Here is an 18,669-nt window from a genome sequence, read left to right on the forward strand (position 1 = left end):
TATGTGCTTACAGAAACCAATCTAGGTGTCTATTTTCTCTAATCCTGACCTGCATATCCCAGAGTGGGAAAGGATATTTAGTGCTTAGGTCAGGACTTCTTCTAGTCTATGTGGTGATTGCAGCCTATTGCAGACAGAGGGTCAAGTGCAGAGTCAGGGTGAAGGGAACTGATGAGTCTAATTCACGATGATGGGGTCAGCCTGAAGAGGTGTTTAAATACAAAAATATTTGGGGCGGCAGGTAGCCTAGTGGTTAGCGCGTTGGGCCAGTAACCGAAAGGTTGCTGGATCGAATCCCCGAGCTGACAAGATAAAAATCGGCCTTTCTGCCCCTGAACAAGGCAGTTAACCCACTGTTCCCCGGTAGGCCGTCAATGTAAATACGATTTTTTTCTTAACTGACTTGCCTAGTTAAATGAAGGTTACAACAACATCTGACGGACACAATCAGTACAAGTGCCCCTAGTATTCAAATTAGTAATTTCTAAAGCTTCACAGGCATCTTTATTTTACTATTGTTTCTACTGTTTACACAGCTGATTAAAGATAACAATACGGGATCGGTGTCCTGGGCTGAAATCAGTGACTGGCTCTCATCTTAAAAGAAGCATATAAAACCCACTGCATACTAACCTTAAAGAAGCCTATGATACCCACTCCATACTCCACACAGTACTTGTCCAGCAGGTCTCTGTTCCAAGCGTCCAGGTTGACGTACTTCAGGATGTTCTCGTAGATGACCAGCGTGAAACGGCCTCGGTCCTTGTCTGTCAAGGTTGGCATGTCCCCCTTTCCCGGGGCCATCTCGGTTCGGTAGAGGAAGCGGCCAGACTCCAGGATGGCCACAATGTCCTGTCCCAGCTGGGAGTATAGGCTCTCCACAAACACCAGCACCACAGGGTCAGTGCGCAACGCATCTGAGGGCCTGGCCGTGCGTGGAGGGAGCGCCCGGGAGGAGGTGGAGGGTGTGGCGGCACGGCGGTCATCCCAGTCAGCAGTGCCCTCCTCCGGGCCTCCCATGCCCCCCGCCGCCGGCTCCAGCTCCCGCTTGACTCCGTAGAGGAAGTAGGCAGAGACCAGGACGCTCACCATGCAGAAGAGGAAGAGGAGCAGCAGGCTGGTCTGGAGAGTGAAGGAGTGAGACTGACGGAAGAGCCGCCGGAGGCGACCGCATGTCGGCAGCAACATCACCCCGCACAGACTCAGTCCCAGAGTGCACGGCGAAAACAACCAGAATGTAACGGTAGTTTTGGAGGTGGTAGAGATTCTTCTTCAAAAATACAATAGGCTCCTCCCCATCACGTACTCATGTCACCATTGCCGAGGGGTGGTGGGAGCAACATAGGCAGGGGACACCATCAGTGTGGGTGGGTGGCTCTCTGGCAGACAGGGATGTGTGCCTTTAACCCATCCACCAGCCCCCTGCCCTCCCCACCCCCCCGACACCGCTTACGCTCTAAATCCTGTGGCTCTCTACAGGACTTGCAGAAGGACAAAGGTGGTGACGGAAGATGGTTCTCTGGGGTCACACGGGTAGTCCAGCAAGGTGCTGCTCTTCCAGCAGGTCATCCCCAAAGCATTCTCCAGGAGACCTGGAGGACAAAGACAAATATTCAGAGATTAGAACAGGACTGTTCAGTGTTCCAGTTATACACAGAGATTAGAACAGGACTGTACATTGTTCCAAATTTACACAGAGATAACAGGTGAGGATCTGCAGAGAAGATAATGGAAGAAACTCCCCAAATACAGGTGTGCCAAGCTTGTAGCGTCATACCCAAGAAGACTGGAGGATGTAATCACTGCCAAAAGTGCTTCAGCAAAGTACTCAGTAAAGGGTTTGATTACTTACGTAAATGTGATATTTCCGGGTTTTTGTTTTGTTTCTAAAAACCTGTTTTTGCTTTGTCATTATGGGATATTGTGTGTAGATTGATGGGGGGGGGGGGATTTACGTAACAAAATGTGGGAAAGGTCAAGGGGTCTGAATACTTTCCAAATGCACTGTATGTTATGGGATGTATTGACATTATGGACGGTATGTGGATATAATATTTAGTACATCTGTAGGATAGAATCGTATATATACAGCAATAGTTGAATAGTGTAGCATTGACTAGAATACAGTATATACATATGAAATGAGTAAAACAATATGTAAACGTTATTAAAGTGACCATTGTCCATTATTAAACTGACCAGTGATTCCATGACTATGTAAATAGGGCAGCAGCCTCTAAGGTAGCCGGCTAGTGATTAAGTTCAGGGCAGGGTACTGGGTGGAGGCCTAGTGACGGCTACTTAAAACTGATGGCTTTAAGATTGAAAAACAGCTTCTGTCTCTCGGTCCCAGCTTTGATGCACCTGTACTGACCTCGCCTTCTGGATGATAGCGGGGTGAACAGCCGTGGCTCGGGTGGTTGATGTCCTTCATGGTCTTTTTGGCCTTCCTGTGACATCGGGTGCTGTAGGTGTCCTGGAGGGCAGGCAGTGTGCCCCCGGTGATGCGTTGGGCAGACCGCACCATTCTCTGGAGAGCCCTGCCGTACCAGGCGGTGATACAGCCCGACAGGATGCTCTCAACGGTGCATCTGTAAAAGTTTGTAAGGGTTAGGGGCCAAGCCAAATTTCTTCAGCCTCCTGAGGTTGAAGAGGCGCTGTTGTGCCTTCACCACACTGTCTGCATGGGTGGACCATTTCAAATTGTCAGTGATGTGATGGCCCCATCAATGTGGATGTGGACATGCTCCCTCTGCTGTGTCCTGAAGTCCACAATCAGCTCCTTTGTTTTGTTGAGAGGTTATTTTCCTGGCACCACTCCGCCATGGCCCTCACCTCCTCCCTGTAGACGGTCTTGACATTGTTGGTAATAAGGCCTACTACTGTTGTGTCGTCTGCAAACTTGATGATTGAGCTTCATTTAGTTCAGTTACCTTTGCTTTCTTGGGTACAGCAACAAATGGTGGACATCTTGAAACAATAGGGAGAGATTGAATATGTCCGTAAACTCTCCAGCCAGCTGGTCTGCGCATGCTCTGAGGACGTGGCTAGGGATGCCGTTGTCGTGTCTTTGGCTATGCCGGATTAAGTGATATGACATGCTATTCTATAAAATCATTTCTCTGTAATTCATATTACCTGATTAAGCTAATCAGGTGAATGTAATTAACTAGACAGTTGGGGCACCAAGAAAGAATGTTTATAGAGCTGTTATCTTCCGAATAAACTCTTAAAGACCGAGTCATCTTTTACATCAATATTTAATCGTCAACTTATTTAGTCTCATCTGAAAGTTGTAAATTCTTGGTTATCTTCACGAACGCTGGCTAACAAGTTGAATCAGCAATACAAAATGTGGTTTAATTATTTATTTACTAAATAATCACACAGAATTACATCTACACAGAATGGATCATACATTGATTACAAATGATGTCAAAGAAAATGTTCCTGGTGGACGGAGTCGACATGACGACTGGTTATACAAAGGAAAGGGGTTGGGTTTGAATGAAAGAGCGGGAAGACTGAGGAACAAAGGGAGAAGCTACGTCTATCGGGCCGTAGGCAGCTACTCTATCGTAAATACAGAATCTTATGCATTCTAAATAACCGCCCATTTGGAAAAGGAAAATGCAATAAATATTTAATCTGAGCTGCGCTTTGATCGGTTGGTTGTAGATGGGATGCCGGGTTGTCCTTAGAAGAATGTCTGATGGTAGAATGGATACTTGGTAGTACCGTCGTCTTGTGGTAGACAGATACTCTGTCCGTCCTCTCCTAGCCCACGTCTACAGTTGCTGCGCTAACGCGACGGCTAGGAATTATCACTTCTTTAGTGAATAAGAGTTCAAAGTTCATACCATGTTGCCATGCTATATGCTCATGCTATATTCTGGCTGGTATAGTCGAAATTCATCCTTCCGGCATGTAGGTCGTCACCTTCACATTGAAATTCGATGCTAATTTCGCTAGAGAACCTAAGGTTGACTTAGTTCTATAGGTGGTCTTTTGTCCTTTCAACCACACGTCCTTGGAACAGGTTATTATCTGAGCCCTTTTAACGTAGGACCATCGCCCTAACGTCCTCGGAACAGGAAGTTACATTTTCATAACAGGGTTTATATAGTAGGGGAGAGAAGGGTGTGTTTCATAATTTATAACCAATGTCTCTTCACATGGGCAGGGCCACTGAGTTGAGCATAGTTCACTCATGAAAACCCAATTCCCTCATTTGGAAGCTAAAATTACATTTAATCTTTTCACAAATAGTTTCATATTTAAACATTTAAATTGCACAACAATTCCATGTGAATCTGATAACTAGAATGTGCAGACTTTCCAAGATACAGTTTGTCGTCCTATCATCAGTAATAATGTCTCAGACGCCAACTGATCTGGCATCATATTCATTTAGTACCAACGCATATTTTCAGCTGGTTGGATTACAGAAACATGGTTCCGTTCCCCCACCCTTTTGATGTTCCCAGACTCTCTCAATGTTAACAAAGGGATTTTCAAGTCACATCGGTACAGTAGAGAGAGGAAAAAGAGGAAAGGTATTTATGGGGGTCATAAACCTCCCCCCTCAGGCCACCGTCTGGGCCGGCAGCCTTGTGAGGGTTAACACGCTTAAATGTCTTACTTACATCGGCCACTAAGAACGTGAGCCCACAGTCCTTGGGAGTAGCCCCCGTCTGTGGAACTGTGTTATCCTCAAAACGGACTACGGTGGTGTTTAGCTTGTCTAAATGTTATGGCAAGACGTCTGTGGTCACGACGTGGCTGGTTTCCCTTTGTAGTCTGTGATTGTCTGGAGTCCCTAACACATACATTGTGTGTGAGCCGTTGAGTTGCGACTCCACTTTGTCTCTGTACCGTTATGCCTGTTTGATTGCCTTATGGAGGGCATAACTGCACTGTTTGTATTATAGGGAAAAAACATTCCCTATACACTTCCTGATGAACTCAGTCCCCGTGTCAGTGTATATGTCAATGTTATTCTCAGAGGCAACCCGGAACATATACCTGTCCGCATGAGTAAAACAATCTTGCATCCATACAGAAATGGTTTGTCGAGATCGTTGTGAACGAACTTCTCTGGCCTGCACAGAGCCCTGACCTCAACCCCATTGAATTTGAACGCAGATTGCGAGCCAGGCTTCATCTCCCAACATCAGTGCCCGACCTCCCTAATGCTGGTGGCTGAATGGAAGCAAGTCCAACATCTAGTGGAAAGCCTTCCCAGAAGAGTAAAGGCTGTTTATAGCAGCAAAGGGGGACGAACTTCATATTAATGAACATGAGTTTGGAAGCAGGTGTCCACAAACGTTTGTAGTGTACCTTCAGACTGTTTTACATATATCTGCTAATTGCAAGGCTTCTGATCTCTACTTTACAAAAATATTTAAAAAACACAACATGCAACAATTTCAATGATTTTACTGAGTTACAGTTCATATAAATGCAGTGTATATGCCTCATCACAATTCTACCTCGGAGATCTACGGACAGTTCCTTGAACTACACGGTACAGTTCCTGCACGGTCAGCTGTGGGACCTTTCTTTCGAATTCACGTCCAAACAATTGAATTGGCCACAGGTGGACTCCAATCAATTTGTAGTGACATCAAGGATGATCAAGGAAATTGGATGCACCTGAGCTTAATTTGGAGTGTCATAGCAAAGGGGTGTGAATACTTATGTAAATTAGGTTTCTGTATTACATTTTCAATACATTTCCTAACATTTCTAAAAACATTGTCATGACAATCCTGTGAAGATCTGAAGGATCAGATTACAGTGGGTCCGGTCTACAGCACCCTCTCTCCCCCGCAGAGGGGGAGGAGGGGTGACGTTGGCCGTTTTATGACGGTCGTAAATACCTTGTAGAAACTCTGCCTTTGGGCTTTGCAGGATGGAGGGGAAAGGAGATTCCTCCCGCCAAAACTACAACACCAAAAGGCTGGATAATGAAACAATATTTCTGTAATCCAAACATCGGGAATGGTCCGTGGGTATTTAAAGAATAACCATGTCCAACAGTAGTTGTTTTGTGATATCATGAAGGATGGTATAACTAAATACCTGTACCTCTACAAATGTGAATCTGATAACTGGGATGTATACATCTAAATGTTATGGAAATTAAATAATTAAATATGAAACTACTTGTGAGAAGATGTAATGTGATGCTAGCCTTCTAAATGAGATAATTGTTTTTCATATAAAGTCTAACCAGTCAGTGACCACACCCACCTGAGCACAGACATGTCACTGAACGCACCTTCTGCCAGGGTGCATAAAACCCCTCGTGAAGAATTAACATAGGCCAAGCAGGCGGACGGTGTTGAACCGGACGCCACGAAGGGTTAGACTCTAAGAGACCAGAAAAATATGGACCGTGGTGCACAATGAAATGGTAGGAATTAAAATCTCTGGAGACCAGTACATTTCCGGGTTGCTACGGGCGGATAAATGGTTCTAGCTCTACATTGAACCAGTGTGACCGACAGCGTGAGCTGAAAGGTACAACATGTTTAGAAACTCTCTCGAAGATGACTACACAGGAACATTAAGTCTGCAGCTGTTTAAGCCATTTTGCCACAACTTTGGAAGTATGCTTGGGGTCATTGTCCATTTGGAAGACCCATTTGCGACCAAGCTTTAACTTCCTGACTGATGTCTTGAGATGTTGCTTCAATATATCCACATCATTTTCCTGCCTCATGATGCCATCTATTTTGTGAAGTGCACCAGACCCTCCTGCAGCAAAGCACCCCCACAACATGATGCTGCCACCCCCGTGCTTCACGGTTGGGATGGTGTTCAGCTTGCAAGCCTCCACCTTTTTCCTCCAAACATAACAATGGTCATTATGGCCAAACAGTTCTATTTTTGTTTCATCAGAACAGAGCACATTTCTCCAAAAAGTACAATATTTGTCCCCATGTGCAGTTGCAAACCGTAGTCTGGCTATTTTATGGCGGTTTTGGAAAAGTGGCTTCTTCCTTGCTGAGCGGCCTTTCAGGTTATGTCGATATAGGACTCGTTTTACTGTGGGTATAGATACTTTTGTACCGGTTTCCTCCAGCATCTTCACAAGGTCCTTTGCTGTTGTTCTGGGATTGATTTGCAGTTTTCACACCAAAGTACGTTCATCTCTAGGAGACAGAACGCGTCCATGGCGGCTGCATGGTCCCATGGTGTTTATACTTGCGTACTATTGTTTGTACAGATGACCGTGGTACCTTCAGGCGTATGGAAATTGCTCCCAAGGATGAACCCGACTTGTGGAGGTCTGCCATTTTTGTTTTAGGTCTTTATTTGACATCATGGGAAAATCAAAAGAAATCAGCCAAGAGGCACTGAGTTTGAAGGTTGGCCTTGAAATACATCCACAGGTACACCTCCAATTGACTCAAATTATGTCAATTAGTCTTTCAGAAGGTTCTAAAGCCATGACATCATTTTCTGGAATTTTCCAAGCTGTTTAAAGGCACAGTTAACTTAGTATATGTAAACTTCTGACCCACTGGAATTGTGATACAGTGAATTATAAGTGAAATAATCTGTCTGTAAACAATTGTTACAAATTTCTTGTGTCATGCACAAAGTAGATGTCCTAACCGACTTGCCAAAACTATAGTTTGTTAACAAGAAATTTGTGGAGTGGTTTAAAAAAGAGTTTTAATGACTCCAATCGAAGTGCATGTAAACTTCTGACTTCAACTGTATATAGTATAGTAGAATAATAGTGAAGACATGCAATTATCTCATCATAAATGCAGTCATCTTTTCAGCAAAAGCTTAATAAGAGATTAGAAAAGGACTATTCAGTGTTCCAGATATACACAGAGTGCTTTCGGAAAGTTTTCCAGACCCCTTGACTTTTCCCACATTTTGTTTCATTACAGCCTTATTCTAATTTAAAAAAAAATATATATATATATACTCTGCAATCTACACACAATACCCCATAATTACAAAGCGAACAGGTTTAATAATTTTTTTGCAAATGTATAATTATTTTTAAATACTATTTTTACACAAGTATTCAGACCCTTTGCCATGAGACTTGAAACAGAGCTCAGGTGCATCCTGTTTTCATTGGTCATCCTTGAGATGTTTCTACAACTTGATTGGAGTCCAACGGAGATAACTTAAATTGATTGGACCTGATTTGGAAAGTCTGCTGCTGGTTAGAATGCCAGCACCTTGTTTTTTTTGTCTTCTACAAAGCACCAATTTTCAGAGGATAAAGCTAAAAAAAACGAGAGCTTGTTCAACTGTGGGAAATGGCTGAAGTGACAGGGTGACAAGATCCAGCGTGCCTGGGACTGGATCCAGTCAGGCACCACAGAGCCATTAATATACGGGCATATATGTAAAGAGAGTGGAAAAAATTATCAAAGCCTTGCAGGGGTATGGGGATAAAAAACAAAATGCATGAATACCAAAGCAAAGCAACAGCACAAAAGTACATTTATAAAGATGATAACAGGCAATGGAGGGGAGGGGGGGGGGCAGGGAGAAAGCAATTTTATCACTTCAAAAGGGTGTTGGGAGCAGAGCATGTGAAAGACACCAGTCGCCCTCCCTTTGGTGAGACACAGCTGTTCATGTTCTAGTCCGTTAAGGCTTGCACATATCGCAACGAATGGGGATCTAGCGTTCGTCTGACTATAGTTCAGCGCGTTGTGTTTTAGGGACCACCAGCTGTAGACCTCTGGCTGCTGACGTTTTTAATGTGTTTCTACATGTAAAATCAGTGTGCACTTGGCTTTCAAATTTCATTGAGGTGCTAAGTATTCTTGGCCAGCAAAAACTATTGGTGTGTGAGCCCTTAGCGTGATCCAATTTCCCCCATCAGGAATTTTTGAGGCGGGCCGTGGGGGCTAGCTTTAGGAAGCAAGAAAGAAAAATTCCATAAGGGGTTGCAAGGATGACGTGCAGGCATTTGAGTCCTTAACCCCACTCCCGGCCCCCTCCCCAGTCCCCACACCCAGAGTCTGAGCTTCAACCACAATACCCGTCACTTGGCTCCCATTGTGGCAGTGAGAGGGAGGTGAAGACCTGTCACCACAGGGGCTCTGCTATTCATCCACAGGGTATTTAGCCCACCCTTTTAAATGTGTAAAGGATTATGAAAACCCAGTATAATTCAGATGGCAATGCATTTGTCAAGTGAAAGAGGGGAAACACCCAATAAACATGAAGCACTAAAGCTGCTGGGTCATAGACAGTATGATTCTACTGTCTGTAGGACAGGGCTGGGCTACACAAGATTAGCTAGCTAAAACAAGAGTTTTATTAAATCCGTGTTGATGTTTTTGATGGTGGCCTGGTTTAATGTTGGCAACAAAAACAGGCAAGACAGGGTGGTAAAGGTGGCCACAGCAAGCTCAACTGGGTGCAACAGGCACAGCTCTCAGAAACATTCAGGAAGCAAGTGGTTAGGAGAGCTAACCGTATCCAAGGCTGTCCCCTTCTTGACGATGTTGAAATCCTCCAGTCAGGTCCATCGTGTTAGACTTCCCAAACTCAAGAGCAACAGATGGAAGAACTATTTTATCCCATAGGCTTTCTGAATCTGCACATGAAATGAAATGTTTATTGCTGCACTTTTGCACAATGACCTCTCCTTTTTTTTATTGATTTTAACCTCTAACGAGTCACCAACCCTGATCCGGGAGCACCCCCCACCACCCCCCCACTGAGTAGCATAGCTAGCATAGCGTCACAAGTAACTTGTAGCATCTAAATATCATTAAATCACAAGTCCAAAACACCAGATGAAAGATACAGGTCTTGTGAATAAAGCCACCATTTCAGATTTTTTTAATGTTTTACAGGGAAGACACAATATGTAAATCTATTAGCTAACCACGTTAGCAAAGGACACGATTTTTTTTACTCCCAACAGTTTTTTCCTGCGTCAGTAGCTATCACTAATTCGACTAAATAAAAATATATATATAGCCACTAACCAAGAAACAACTTCATAAGATGACAGTCTGATAACATATTTATGGTATAGCATAGTTTTTTGTTGTTGAAAAATGTGCATTTTTCAGGTATAAATCACAGTTCTACATTGCAGCTGCAATCTGAAATAGTGCTGACCCAGCCAGAACAATTACAGAGACCAACGTCATATAACGAATTACTCATCTTAAAACATTTCAGAAAAATACACAGCGTACAGATATTGAAAGCCCAACATCTGGTGAATCCAAACAATATTTCAGATTTATTAAATGTTTTATAACGAAAACAAAATGTAGCGCTAAATTAGCATAGCTATACCAGGCAGATTCGGCTGGGCGCCCACGGCCAGTTCACATGCACAACAGATATGATATAACATCGTAAATTGGGTCTTACTATGGCTGATCTTTCATCAGAATGTTGATCAAACTGTCCTTTGTCAAGATGAGTCGTTGGTTGCGTTCAGAATGGTTCCTTTCCCACTCCATTTAGCACAGGTACTGGTCGAGTGGCACGGATTTCTCAAACGATAATAAAATCAGACAACGGAACACCGCAAAACTCCCGAAAAAATTCAAATAATCTGATTAAACTATATTGAAAAAACATACATTACGATGATCTGGTCACATGTATCAAACAAACTTCGAGACGGAGATAATAATGGCCGTACAACAGAAGACAATCCCAGCTCCAAGTCGCACGATATAGAGAACCGGAAGTTGTCGGTCACGCCAAAGAATTAGCTCTCATTTTACGTCAGTCCCAGATAAACAAGATATTTTCTCTGACGTCCTCTTGTCACCCAGAGGAAGGCCAATGAGGTGTGTTTCGGGTCATAGGGGGCACGACCATATATAGGCAGAGCGTTGAAGCTGGCATAACACATCTTGCTTTTTTCTTCTTGGTCAGGGAAAGTGCTGTCAAATGACTTCTGTATCACTCAGAGACAAAATTGAAACGGTTTTAGAAACTAGAGATTGTTTTCTTTCCAATGGTATTATTTATATGCATATAGTAAGAGCAATAATTGAATAAGAGGCAGTTTAATCTGTAGAGCAAATTATGCTAATGGGAAAATAGCACCCCCTGTATTCTCAAGAAGTTTTAAGATCGTAACCAATCTCATTATCTGTTGTACGGCTGACACCGTTTGCTTTTATTGTTGAACCCTGACTGAACAACATTTCTCAATTGGGACAATAAAGATATACTTTTTACGTTTTTTCAAGTTAACGTTTGAATATCTGTCTTCTTCTATGACAGTGGAGATAAGTGACGAGTCGGAGCAGCCTCTGGCAAATAGCTGACAAAAGAACAGATTGTATTCACCGCTCTTCCAGATCAACAAAAACCCAGCTTTTCCCTGACATCATGTGTCTCATCTGAGGAACTGAATACCAGGCTGAGATGAAGGCACATAGTCTTACAAGACAACAGTGCCAAAGGATTTGAGGATTATTTTTTTGTTCAATGTAGCAGACAAAAAAAAAAGAATGGAGGGAGAAAAAAAAAGTTGTATTCCTGGCTGGTATTTGATTCTTGTGTGTGTGTGTGTGTGTCTGAAGTGAAGAAAGTCGATCCCAACTTCGAGAAAAATGAAAGTTTAACTAAAAACAGCCTGAGCAACATTAATGGGTTCGAGTAGAGACTGGCTGTCTGGGTCACCAACACACTGCTCACTTCACCACACTAACAAATTGCTTTTGTGTCACAGGTTTCAAAAGCCTCTGCAATGACACACCAAACATGCAGAGGTGGTATAAAATACAAGTAAGAAGAAATACCAGTCCAGGACTGAAAAAAAAGTGGGAAATTGAGGACCTTGACATTTAAGAATACGTCACCAACTCCCATGCCAGACAGTCCCACTATTTTGTCGCAGTCAGGGGACTGACAGACGTGTGAAAAGGAGCTGTGGGCATCTGGGAACAAACACAAACTCCCATTTTTTTAGGATGAGCGTCATCACACGTCCTGCTCTCAGGGCATCACATACAGTGGCTTCAGAAAGTATTGATGCCCCTTGACTTATTCCACATGTTGTTGTTAAAGCCGGGAATTCAGAATTGATCAAACATATATTTCTTCACTCATCTACACACAATACCCCATAATGACAAAGTGAAAACATGTTTTTAGAAATGTTAGGAAAAGTATTTTTAAAAACTCATTAAGATAAGTATTCACACACATTTGCTATAACACTCGACATTGACCTGTGCATACAATTTCCTTTGATCATCCTTGAGATTTCACAACTTGATTGGTGACGACCTGTGGCCAATTCAAGTGCTTGGATATGATTTAGAAATGAACACACCTGTCTATATAAAGATCCCACAGTTGACAGTGCATGTCAGAGCAAAAACTATACCAAGGAATTGTCCGTAGACCTCTGAGATAGAATTGTGATGAGGCATATATCTGGGGAAGGGTATAAAACTATTTCTAGATTGTTGAAAGTTTCCAAGAGCACAGTAGTCTCCATCATTGGGAGAGAAAAAATAAAATAAAAATTGGAACTAACCACTCTGCCTAGAGCTGGCCATCCGACCAAACTGAGCAACCGGGCAAGAAGGACCTCAGGGAGGTAACCAAGAACCCAACGACCACTCTGACAGAACTACAGAGTTCTTTGGCTGAGATGGGAGAACCTGCCAGTCTCTACAGCACTTCACCAATCTGGGCTTTATGGGAGTGGCCAGACTTAAGCCACTCCTAAGAAAAAGGCATGTGACAGCACACCAGGAGTTAGCTGAAAGGGGACGTGACAGCACACCAGAAGTTAGCTGAAAGGGCACGTGACAGCACACCAGACACAGCTCATCACCAGTCTAACACCAACCCTACCGTGAAGCATGATGATGGCAGCATCATGCTATGGGGATGCTTTTCAGCAGCAGGGACTTTGAGACTGGTAAGGAAAGAGGGAACAATGAATATAGTCAAATACAGGCAAATCCTTGAGAACCTGCTTCATAGTACAAACGACCTTAGACTGGGGTGAAGACTTATGTTCCAACAGGACAATGACCCCAAACATAGTCAAAGCAATGCTGGTATGGCTTCAGAACAAGAATGTGAAAGTCCTTGAGGGGCCCAGCCAAAGCCCAGACTGGAATTCCAGAAAAACTTGAAGATTGCTGTTCACCGCCATTCTCCATCTAAGCGACTGAGAAAATCTGCAAGGAAGAAAATCCCCAAATCCAGATGTGCAAAGCTGTAATCACCGGCAAAGGTGCTTCTACAAAGTATTGACTCAGGGGTGTGAATAGTTATGTAAAAATGTATTTCATTTTTTTATAAATTAGAAAACATTTCTAAACATGTTTTACTTTGTTTTTCCGCACTCTAACCCATAATGACAATCAATTGAATCCATTTTGAATCCAGGCTAACACAACTAAATGTGGTATACGTCAAGGGATATGTGCACTTTCTGAAGGCACTGTACTTTATGCATCAAGTGTTCCTACCTCGAGAGACAGCAATATGCTCCTAGCCCGCTGACCCAGCAACATACAGTACAGGGAAAAGTCCTTTCAAAAAAAAAAGTGCTACAAGCTGAACCATTAAGCATCACCTAGTCGATTCATGTTCAACAAACAAGGAATATAGTCTTTAATGTGGCTATCAAAATGTGGACAAGAAATCATATTCAAATATAGCCCTATTTTAATTCCATTATGTAATCATAGCCTCCGGTATGTGAGGAAACCTATCGACTACCCTCTTCATCTGTCACTACTTCAATATGTTTCTTTCTTTGCCTTTTCAAAGCACATTTGGACAGAGGAGAACAGCTACTGAAGAAAAAAGGAGTGCCTCAACAGCTGGGAATATTAGTGAGCCACTGATTGGCGCGTAGGCCCATAAACACCAGAACCTTTCCTGTAATGAGCACCGTGGGTAACTGCACCAGGGGCTTGGGCTACAAGACGAACCCTGGCTGCCGGCCCTGGGTGGCTAGCCTTGCAGGACTGCTTTCTCTCAGACTCAGGCAGCCCCAACTTTAGATTCACAGAGTGTATCCAGGCCTAACCCCATGGGCTCGGTGCCATTTCACATTCACAATGACAGACATTGTTTGGAGCAGATGATGACTGCCTGAGAATCCGGTCCTTGCTCAGGCATGAGGGGTTAGCAGACTGAGACTAATGCAGGTTTTCATGGCCTTCCCAAACCCCACCTAAAAAGAAGTCAGGGTGGAGCTAGTCAATTGAAACAGAGGAATGGGTTGGCTCACGGGGTTTGGTGGAAGTAAGATGGAGGAGCAGCATTTTATGTTAAAGCTCAGAGGAATACAGACACAATATGAAATACCTCTTCAAACACCAGATGTGGAGGACACCGATGTTTCCTGTTCCAGCTGTTCATGTGTTGCCTTATTGCAGTAGGCCCTACATGCAATCAAGCTGTCTTTAAACTGCCAAGTTTCTTAAAAAAAAATGAGAGAAAGGAAAAAGTGAAAAGTTGGTATAGAGCGAGAAATATGCTCATTATGGCATGCTAGACACTGATTATGTTCAATAAGTCAGCCTCTGTATCCAAGGTACTGAGATGGTTAACCAACTGGTGGGAGTCAGACTAACTACTATCATCACTGAGGTCGGTTCCTGAATCACCATAGCGTTTGACTGTCTGGGCTATGGGTTATAGACTATGGTTTAGGTTTACAGATTGACTTGTTTAATTAGCATTGGATAGGAACCACAAGGGTTGCTAAGGCAATCCAGGTGATAATAGCCATTAGAGGGAACCATGCTTACTGGATAACATAGGCTAGATTATTTTATTTGTAATAAATTTGTAAACCTGTTTTTGCTTTGTCATTATGGTGTAGTGCGTGTAGATTGATGAGGGGGAAAAAACAATTGAATCCATTTTAGAATAAGGCTGTAAAGTAACAAAATGTGGAAAAAGTCAAGGGGTCTGAATACTTTCCCAAATGCCTTGTATCTATCACAGAGGGACAGGACTAAGAGAATCCTTCACATGGATGACCTAAGTTGAAATACGAGTTTCTGACAACACGTACATGAAGAACATAAATATTGCTTTCTGTGGGACAGTATCAGTACTGCACATATGAAAGACAACACTAATCAAAAAGCTGTAGCCTCTCTGTTAAGTAAATAAGGTAAGGAGAAAAAACATTCATGAAAAAATAAAAATAAATAAAAAGAAATGGGGCTAAAAACAAGCGTCGGTTGGTTCAACGGTTTCAGTCACCCTTTCCAAAGGAAAAGCATAAACACAGCCTTCTTCAGAAAGCACAAGTCAAACTGCATCCAATCAGACACCAAAGTTCCCCTTCATCAGAATTTGAATTACTGCTGGAGAGCTGGCAACTGCCACCCGTGAAAACAGACACTACAAAACTTCTGACGGACATGGTTCAGAGAAATGCAATCAGGGGCGGATGTAACATGAGAATGATAAATAAAAAACTGTTTTAAGTTTAAGAGCGCCACTGCTTTGTGACAGCTCTGAATCCGTTTGACTGAGGAGTTTGAGATCCTTAGTGCTAATGTTCTATCTATCACACAGGAGCATTTGTCTGTGAATTGTAATATGCCATGAACGTAGAGCACCACAAACACTAGAGTGCGTCAACTTTACCATGGTAAGATTAAAATCCTTTTAACACCATGGTCCTCTCTTCTCTCTTATTAGTAGGCAATAAAGGTCAGTCAGAACCCAAATGCTGTTCAGTTCACTGCCTTCATTCAGTCATTCGTTTATTGCAGTCACAATTCTTGCTTGCTAAAACTGTAATATATTATTTTATGCACAGATTAAGGCTGTACTAAGGGGTACCATGAAATGGTACACGGAGAAGCAATTTTCAAAACCAACAAGCAAGACCACTGAAAATACAACCAATATCCATTCAAATGCTGTGAGAGAATCATAGCAGAGGCATTCAGGCCATCCACCACATTTTTTATTTTTTTAACATTTTTGTAATTTAGCAGACACTCTTATTCAGAGCATTCATCTTCATAAATGTTTTCCCATACTGGTCCCGCAGGGGAAGGAAACTCACAACCCTGGCGTTGCAAGCGTCATGCTCTACCAACTGAACCACACGGGATTAATTGCACAGCATACCAATGAATGGGGCACTGGGATGGTTCACCTCTGTCTCAGAGGCAGAGTTAATACAAAACATTAGCAATCTGAAGGGCCTAATCCAGCACAATCTGGGGAGGGTCAGGGAAGTGTAATCCTAAATCTCTAATCCTGTTTATCTAGACTGGACCAAATGCGCAAACAAGTGGCAGATGAATGTACAGACATACAGAGCAGTGACCACAACTTGGTGTCCAACATGGACTAGTGCATTGATGGATCCGGAACCCATTTTCAGTTAACCAAATTAAATCTGTCCAAGACATCAATCTGAACCAGTGAATAAGATTTGTCAATATAGCCTCAGCCTACAACGAGAACACAAGTGCCTAACCTATAAAACCATACAGTCCCATTTATTGTCGATGGAGCCACTCTGAAGGAAAGCGTCAGCCACAGTACCTTGTGAAGCGTGTCCATCCTGTGAAGAGAACTATCCTCCAGGGCCCTCTAGCTGTGTGTGTGTGTGGTGTCCCTGCCAGGATAGCCTCTGTGCTCCTCCAATTTCCACTCTACTAGCTAGGGTTGCTCCTACCTCCACAGGCGCTCTGCTCTACTCTGAACTTCAACTCCACTTCCCCACCATGCTCAGCTCCGTCTGAGCTCACACACACACACAGCTGCTTACGTCTGGTGATGAACGCACAGTCCACCAGCCAGCCCTCTTGCGCCAACCCAGCACAATCTGTACCACCACCATCACACCTGCTGTGTCGCTCCAATCCCTAGAGAGTACTTACTTGGCGAGAGCGGGTGCACCCCCCCACCCACGCACTGCATGACCAGTGTTTGGGGTGAGCTGCGAGCCCACCACGCTGCTTATTTAATGTGCGTTTTTGTCAGCGTGCTAATCTCCTGTTTCACTGGGACGGCGCTAACCCCATGAGCTGTACCCCTGACATAATCCCCCCGTGGACTGACTCCGGCATGAGGGTAAGGGGATTACTTCCCGTTTGGAGGTGTTTGTCTCCTGACATTAAAGGAAGGGAGGGCGGGGGACAGGGGAAAAGTCTGTGTTTTCAGAGATAAAGACTGAGGGAAGCTGTGGGTCTAAATCCAATATGATACACCACTGCACGCTGCAATGTAGTTTACTTCCAAAGCTCTTCTGAAGCAGCACAGATATGAAACATGAAAAGGCCAGTAAACTGAAACTAACAGTCTCTCCAGAAATCCAGTTGTGTCCAACAACCACTTAGCGGTCATAAAATGCATAATTTAAATTGGGTTTCTCAAGCCATCTGTGATTACTGTACATTAAAATATTGTGCCCACAGTTGGCCTTAAAGGCAGATAGGTAGAGAGACCGTAGGGCCGCCCGATACAGGCAAAACATTTCATTTCAATATACTGGTAACTGTCAAAATAATGGAAACACTTGAGTAAAATGAGCAATACAAAGTACATTGAAAGCAGGTGCTTCCACACAGATGTGGATTCTGAGTTAAAAGGTTAAGCAATTAACATCCCATCATGTATAAAATGCTTGGCAGGCCATTATTTTGGCCATTATTTTGGCTACAATTGTTATGCCCCCATAGAATGACAATGCCCCCATTCACAGGGCACGAGTGGTCACTGAGTGGCTTGATGAGCATGAACACGATGTAAACCATCTGCCATGGCCATCTCAGTCACCAGATTTCAACCTAATTGAACACATGAGAGATTCTGGAGCGGCGCCTGAGACAACGTTTTCTACCACAATCAACAAAACACCAAATTATGGAATTTCTTGTGGAAGAATGGTGTCGCATCCCTCCAATAGAGTTACAGACACTTGTAGAATCTATGCCAAGGTGCTTTGAAGCGGTTCTAGTTCGTGGTGGCCCAATGCCCTATTGAGGCACTTTGGGCGGCAGGTAGCCTAGTGGTTAGAGTGTTGGGTCAGTAACCGAAAGGTTGCTAGATCGAATCCCCGAGCTGACAAGGTAAAAATCTGTTGTCCTGCCTCTGAACAAGGCAGTTAACCCAATGTTCGTAGGCCGTCATTGTATATAAGAATTTGTTCTTAAAATGACTTGCCTAGTTAAATAAGGTAAAAAAATAAATGTTGGCGTTTCCTTTATTTTGGCGGTTACCTGGGTGAACTGTTGAAATCCTAGAAAGAATGATTATATTAAAGAAGCAAAGTGGAATCTTTATTGTTTGGAACAATCTGTTGACAGCACTGAAGCAGCCGCAAGAGTAGAGAGGGAGAGAGATGACAGAGAGAAGACTGATGGAGAACACTGATCAAAACAGATATTACACGGGGCTCTGCGGCGTTTAAAAAATATTTTATGCGATATACACTACCGGTCAAAAGTTTTAGAACACCTACTCATTCAAGGGTTTTTCTTTATTTTGACTATTTTCTACATTTTAGAATAAAAGTGAAGACATCAAATCTATGAAATAACACATATGGAAAAATGTAGTAAACTTGAAGAGTTTTCATACTGTGCATATCAACTTTACGTTGGAAAATATCCGGGATAAAGAGAATGTTTTTGTGACGATAAGATTGTGATTTTAGTTCTCTAATGAGATCATAGTAAATTG

General features: G+C 43.1%; 1 protein-coding gene across 3 annotated transcripts in view; it reads right to left on the bottom strand.

Moving 5' to 3' along the window:
* The window catches only part of LOC139552730 (bifunctional heparan sulfate N-deacetylase/N-sulfotransferase 1-like), a 146,803-nt gene that overhangs the window by 53,971 nt on the left and 74,163 nt on the right, over nucleotides 1-18,669 (bottom strand). The window contains exons 3-4 of one of the 3 annotated variants that reach the window (XM_071364754.1): nucleotides 2,375-2,591; nucleotides 634-1,592 (exon numbers count right to left, since the gene is read on the bottom strand). In XM_071364754.1, the coding sequence (XP_071220855.1) occupies nucleotides 634-1,188 (555 nt within the window). In that variant the 5' untranslated portion in view covers nucleotides 1,189-1,592; nucleotides 2,375-2,591. Of the gene's footprint in view, nucleotides 1-633; nucleotides 1,593-2,374; nucleotides 2,592-16,527; nucleotides 16,752-18,669 lie in introns of those variants that run through there. The other 2 variants (XM_071364755.1, XM_071364752.1) reach the window with 2 other exon arrangements.

The sequence above is a fragment of the Salvelinus alpinus genome, chromosome 24 (genome assembly GCF_045679555.1).
Source record: "Salvelinus alpinus chromosome 24, SLU_Salpinus.1, whole genome shotgun sequence".
Taxonomy (NCBI): domain Eukaryota; kingdom Metazoa; phylum Chordata; class Actinopteri; order Salmoniformes; family Salmonidae; genus Salvelinus; species Salvelinus alpinus.